This window comes from Dinoponera quadriceps, unplaced genomic scaffold (assembly GCF_001313825.1).
Source record: "Dinoponera quadriceps isolate SergipeBrazil2010 unplaced genomic scaffold, ASM131382v1 scaffold696, whole genome shotgun sequence".
In the NCBI taxonomy this organism is placed as follows: Eukaryota; Metazoa; Arthropoda; class Insecta; order Hymenoptera; family Formicidae; genus Dinoponera; species Dinoponera quadriceps.
Window position 1 is genome coordinate 425,632 of NW_014554799.1, and position 6,229 is coordinate 431,860.

Genomic DNA, 6,229 nt, shown 5'->3' on the forward strand with positions numbered 1-6,229 from the left:
TAAAGCGCTTCTCGATAACTATTTCCCGAGGAATCTTTCGACTGCTCTCTCACGAGGAAGAGAGAAATAGAGAGAGAGAGAGAGAGAGAGAGCGAGAGGGAAGATGCGTATTAATTTCCCGTCGCGTGCGCTAATTATTGCTCGCGCTCGACCACCCCCGCCGTGCTTCTCGCGACTTTCGGAAGCTCCGCATCAAGTTCGATCATCCCCGGATAGAAGTTTCTCGCCACTTTCGGGACGATATTACGCCAACGAGAAACTTGCGATTGTGTTCCTTTGATCGTATATTGCGTAAGAGTTGCGCGACACGTTGCGCAAGTTACGTCACCGCGGGAGGAAAGAAAAAGACGGATGATCGCACGTGTAAAAGTTTCGAGCCGCCATCTCTTCGACTGGCTTTGTATCGCAGCGCTTCGTTTTCGTCCCTCGTCGTCGCGACGAGCTCCGTTACAAGCTCGATCGTGTCTTGTTTGCAGCAACTGAAACACTCCTCAAGCCGTGCGAAATGCGGTCGCGAATGAGCTTTGTTCGCTTCTTGGCCTGCCTGCTTTTGGTCGCCGTCGTCAGGACTACGAGCGCCTACGCCGAACCGGAACCGATGGCTCGGCCGACCAGACCGAAGGCGATCGCGAGTCCCGAAGAACTGGAAAGATATTTGGACATCGTCAGAGATTATTACTCCTTGAGAAGGGCAAGGTAACGATAACGTTCGCGAGCGTCGCGATGCGACCGTTATTTTATAATACGATTAATCTCTTAATGAAAAATGCTGCTTAAATATCGCGTGCAGGTACGGCAAGCGCGGCGGTGACACGGCGCCTCGGATGTCGGAATTGAACAGCACTTGGGAAACCCTCAAAACGATCCTGGACGTGCAACGGCAGAATCAACAGCGCAGGTTGGGCAAGCTCAAGCCGAGCAAAGAGCAGGAAATCGCGTACCGCGATTATCACGGCTTGGACGCCGACAGACACCGCCTCGCTACACGATCCGGTTACCTTCTGGACGCAGTCGGCAGATACTACGACGACGTGCAATAAAAACGGCCCCCGCGTAGCGTCTCTAATTTCAGGAGTCTCACTGAAAACGGAAAAAGAGAAAAAAGAAAAAAAAAAGAAAAATATATCGAAGTCCTCTTCCACCATTCCGAGCAATCGTGATATAAATCCTCCCCTGTCGATGTTGAATTGACTTCTTGCTTTTCTTTCCTTGTCACGACTTGACTTCGTGTCGCGGATCTGTATCTAACTAAAGGATAATCGCAAGCGAAGCGTACAGTATGTCCGAATAAAACCAAGAGGTACGCGAGAATGACGAGGGAAAGAAAAAGAAAGAGAGAGAAAGAGAGAGGGGGAGACGGTGGGTTTCCGTCTTTGCGAAGGTTACGCGATCTGATGTTCATGATCGGAAAAACTGTTCTCGGTGTCTGATCGATGACGCTCGAAATAAATCGAGTCCTACTAATTATGTGATACGAGTTTAGGTAGCACGATTGTAACTCTCCCCCTTTAATATTACATGTAAATTCCTTTGTTAACAAATGGAGCATAATAAAATTAAATCGAACTTAGACACATCTACCTCGAACGAGCGAGTAATTGTAGAGATGACTATCGTCCGTTTAGCGGCGAAGTCCAATGTACGGACTGTATTAGATTTACTCGTACTGAATCAAGATAAAAAAAATAATCTTGAATCAATTATAAATAATTCTCATATATAAGCAAGAATATTCTTAAAAGATTTTTAATCTTGGATTGAGTGTAATACTTGCATCAATGCAAATTCAATCAAATCAAGACTAAAAATTTCCTAAGAAGATTATATAAGATTCTTGCTTACGAAAATATTTTCTCTTGATTTAAATCTAATCCTTTTTTCTGTGCAAATGAAATATCAGGGAAGAGATATATTAATATAAATTTCGAAGCTTTCGAATTTCTATATTTTTTATTCGATGTACTAATCGCTGATATAAATTATATTATTTTAAAATATTGAATGTGTATTCAAACACAGAATTTGATTTAACGGGTGAGACTCAAAAGAAAAAAAATGTCGCGGCGAGTGAGAGCGTGTGTGTATGTGTGTGTGTGTGTGTGAAAGAGAGAGGGAGAGAGAGATTCAAAGGCATTAAAAGATATTTAATATTAGAGATTGAAAAAAAGAGCGCACACGAGATGTTTGAGAAAATTTATCAATTACGGATAACTTTCAAGTGAAAATATCTCATCAGAGAGAAGGTACGAAACATGATCTATGATCTTTCGGGGATATATGGAAAATTAATAATTTATCGCGAAGAGGACGACGGTATCAACCGATTCGTAATACAACAGACACAAGATAGAATCGAAACATGAACAATGCCTTTATTCAATGAGTTACAATACGATGACATTGTTGGATTAAGGTAGCTTACTATACTACAAATAAATAACTATCGATGACCAATAATTACTCCTCATTCTATAGAACGAGATCTTTAGAGCAGAGATAACTGAAGTTTAAACTACTGCGTTAACGAACGACTACATTGTAAAAGCGGATTATAAAATGCAGGCGGTGGTGCTGGCTTGTTTAGATGTCGCGCGCTCAGAATTAGTAGACCAGGTTAGACCTAAACCGGGGATTTCCGTGCGTTTTTTCAGCACTGTTATCTTCCTCGCTCGCATAATCAAACCAATCGTCCTCCTTGTTCACGTCCTCGTTCTCCCCGTTGATCTTGTAAACTTCTTTCGGAGGTACCTTGCACTTTGCTCTCCCCGGGAAGTCGCAGACGAACCTGAGGTAGTCGAAATTCAGGCCTTTGGGACAGGACTGCTCGTACGCTATGCCGTTGCTGCACATGCAGAACTTGCGGCAGTCTTTGTTCGGGATCAGTATCGTGTAGTTTTTCGGATCTTCCCAAGGGCAGCTGCCGATACAGGCAGTTTTGGCATCCTCTTCTGCGGTCTGCTCGCAGGGATAATTCTCCGCGAAGTCGCAGACGTTCAGAACAGGGTTGAAGTGCAAGTCTCCCGAGCACTGGCGCAGCATTTTTTCGCCGTTGAAGCAGTCGTAGTAGAAATTGCAGTTGTCCTCGTGGGGGATCTTGCTGGCTCCCTCGGCGGGGCACTCCACCTTCAAGTTGCAGCGGGCGTTTTCCTGGAAGTCGCAGGCCCCGATAACCGGGTTGAAGTGAAGACCGTTAGAACATGTCTGCAGGTTTCTGTCGCCGTTCTTGCATCTGTAATACTTCGAGCAGTCGTACTCGTGAGGCACTTGAGAGCCGTCTTTCTTACCGACGCACCAGCTGGAAGGTGAGAGTTTGGGTGTTGTTACTAAGGTAGACGGTGTCTGAGTCAATATCGGAGTGGGTATCGTGCACTCCTTATTATCCGGAGGATAATCGCACATCTGCAGGATGAGGTTGAAGTGGAGACCGGCCGGGCAAAACTTCAGAATTTTCCGCTGGTTCACGCATTCGTAATATTCAGTGCACTTGATCTCGTGCGAATATTTCATACCCTCTTCTTCGGCCGGGCACTCGCCGGAGTAGTCAGTCACGAATGTTCCAGAAGGAGTAGGTGTCACGGTGGTCTTCGGAATAGGTCGGACACATTTCACTGACTCTGGAGAGCCGCAAAGCTCTCGAACGTAGTCGTATTCCTGACCCGGCGGGCACCTTTTCAGAATCATATCGCCGTCATGACACTCGTAGTATCTGTCGCATTGGCATTCGTGAGGCAACTTCGTCCCGCTTGGGCCCTCCGGACACTCGGCCAAGGGAGGCTTGTCGTTGCAGTTTACGTTATCCGGCCAGTCGCAGTTACGAATCATCGGATGCGGGTTGAAGAGAAACCCGGGTGGGCATGTTTGCATGTTCTTCTCGCCGTCGGTGCACAGGTAGTAGGAATCGCATCTGAACTCGTGGGGTACCTTGATGGTCCTGCCATTGGTGTTCTTGGGACAGACATCAGGCTCCGGTGATGTCGGTAGTGATGTCGATAGTGTCGAGGATGGCATCGAGGTCGGTGTCGGAGATGGTAAAGATGGTGTCGACTTAGCTGTCGACAATGACGGAACGATGATAGTCGGTTCCGTCCCCGAGGACGTTTTCGTCGATGGCGTGACGGTAATCGTTAAAATCGGTGTCTCGGTCGTCGTCGTTGTCGTGGTTGTCGTCGTGGTTGTCGTGGTCGGAAGTTCTGTGCTCGTCGTAGTCGTTGAAGTTGTGGTTGAATGATGGCGATTCGTACAGTTTGCTTGAAACGGCCAATCGCACACCTGCAGCTCGGGATTGAAGTGCAACCTCTTGGTATGCGCTTTGTCCATGAAGGGACAATCCTTCTCTATTTTATTGCCCATGAAACACATGTAGAATTTCGTGCAGTCGGTCTCGTGCGCAAGATGGATTGTAGTGTTCATCGGGTCAACCTCAGGACATTCCGTCGGGATTTTGACTTGCGTCAACTGGCCGAATGTAAAGGCGGCCAACGTGGCCACGGATAAAACGGCCACTGAATAGATCCCTGAAAGATTCAAGAAAGCCTTGAGATTAATTATTCGTGAGATCAATGTCGGCGATTAGATCGGAGACGTGACGTCTCTCATTCCCTTGTCGATACCGTCCTGATACAAGTGGCTTTAATTTACTTCTTGTAACAATTTATTAAGATTTCAATGCGATCCGCCACTTCTTCAGGTTCCTCGCGAATTATAGTCTTGATTCAATCTAATCAAATGAACGCAGAAAAATAATCTATAAGCGCGCAATTTATTAAAATATTTTAAATCTTTGCACACGATGTGCGTGCGTGCGTGCGTGCGTGCGTGTGTGTGTAAAGAGAGAGAAGAAGAACACGTTGTTATCTCGCGTTTCTTCTCATCGACATATGCGCACTATCGACCACGATTATTCGCGTAAAATTCTTTCCCTTTCCGTAGAAGTGTACATAGTAAAAAATGTTGTGTTAAAAACGGCCCGTTGAAATTTATGTATTACTTTAACATAGGGAATGTATATATGGGGAAAATATACAAATATAATGTTAAGTTATTATGTTCGCTTCGTTAACATATTCTTTTTTAATATATTCATCTTGTTAAACTAACACAAAATTTTTTACTGTACTGTGACCGTCACAGTCGACGATTTAAAATTAGAATCGTCCTGATGCGTCTCACTCGTTTCCCTATTTGTCTTCGCTTCATCACTTATTCGTGTTTCGAGTTCCGTAAATGGTAACGAGCACTCACCTTTCATCGTGGAGAACCCCAATCGCTAGATCGTAGAAGACTGGGATCTTATTCCCACCACTTATCAAATTGCGAACTGACGAGCGTACATCTACGAAATGATTTTTATAAGCGCGCTGCGGGAGCAGAAGGGCGTTATCGCCTAACAAGTGCGTGACTTATCATATCTACAACAAAACTCTCCTCTTAGAAGTCACTTAAGCATATCGAACCATGAAACAATACTATGTTGCGATCTAGATAGCGGGGTATCGATTTAGTAAAATTTTTTAACGATTTGAGATCCCCGAGAATTTGTTCTGAACAAAATCTCGCCGATCTCGCAAACGTCGCGAATTTTCGTCGGTTGCTCAATTTGTAACAAAAGCAAGTTTCCGGCGTCACTAATAGCAATTAGTGACGCCGGAAACTTTAACCAGAATTTCAGTCTCGAGAAAATTACCTTGAGAATTTTTATTAGATTTGAGGACTCCCCGATGCAAAATAATCGATATATCGAATTTTCGAAACGTAACTCGCGAGAATTAAAAATCTTTGAGTTTATGAATTCTGAAATCTAATTTATATTCCGAATTCCAATTGGAATTCATAATTTAAATTATATACTAGGTTTTCATATGATTTGCACACACAATATAATATACGTGCACAACTGTTTAATATCTATAAAGATTACTATTTTATTATTATTATATCTTTTTACTAAGAAATCTTGTTTCCTAGTTCTCCCGCAATTCTTAGAGAGACATCATAAATTATTATAGTATTATTAAACGGCTCAACGATTTTTTCTTAAACCGATGATAATCGAGATATCAACTGATGGAATGAATACGTACAAAGAATAGAGACTAGTATCATCAAAGCGGTTATCTAACTTGACGCAAAAATGGAAGCACAGGAAATTACAAAGTAATTACGTAGCGACGGAAATGACGAAAATTCAATAGTTTAACTCGCCAATATCTTTTATTGCCATTTACACAGT

The 6,229-nt window shown here is 43.7% G+C and overlaps 2 protein-coding genes across 2 annotated transcripts in view; one reads left to right on the forward strand and one right to left on the reverse strand.

The window, feature by feature from the left end:
* The window catches only part of LOC106742050, a 50,782-nt gene extending 49,667 nt beyond the window's left edge, over positions 1–1,115 (forward strand). The window contains exons 3-4 of the mRNA XM_014614639.1: positions 477–696; positions 791–1,115. Coding sequence (XP_014470125.1) covers positions 477–696; positions 791–1,040 — 470 coding nt within the window. The 3' untranslated portion in view covers positions 1,041–1,115. The remainder of the gene's footprint in view (positions 1–476; positions 697–790) is intronic.
* Positions 1,116–2,601: 1,486 nt separating this feature from the next.
* Positions 2,602–5,248, reverse strand: LOC106741977. Its single transcript, XM_014614480.1, has 2 exons — positions 5,242–5,248; positions 2,602–4,514 (listed from the first exon to the last, which is right to left on the reverse strand). The coding sequence occupies exons 1-2, from the start codon at positions 5,246–5,248 to the stop codon at positions 2,602–2,604; spliced, it is 1,920 nt and encodes a 639-aa protein (XP_014469966.1).
* Positions 5,249–6,229: the final 981 nt, after the last annotated feature.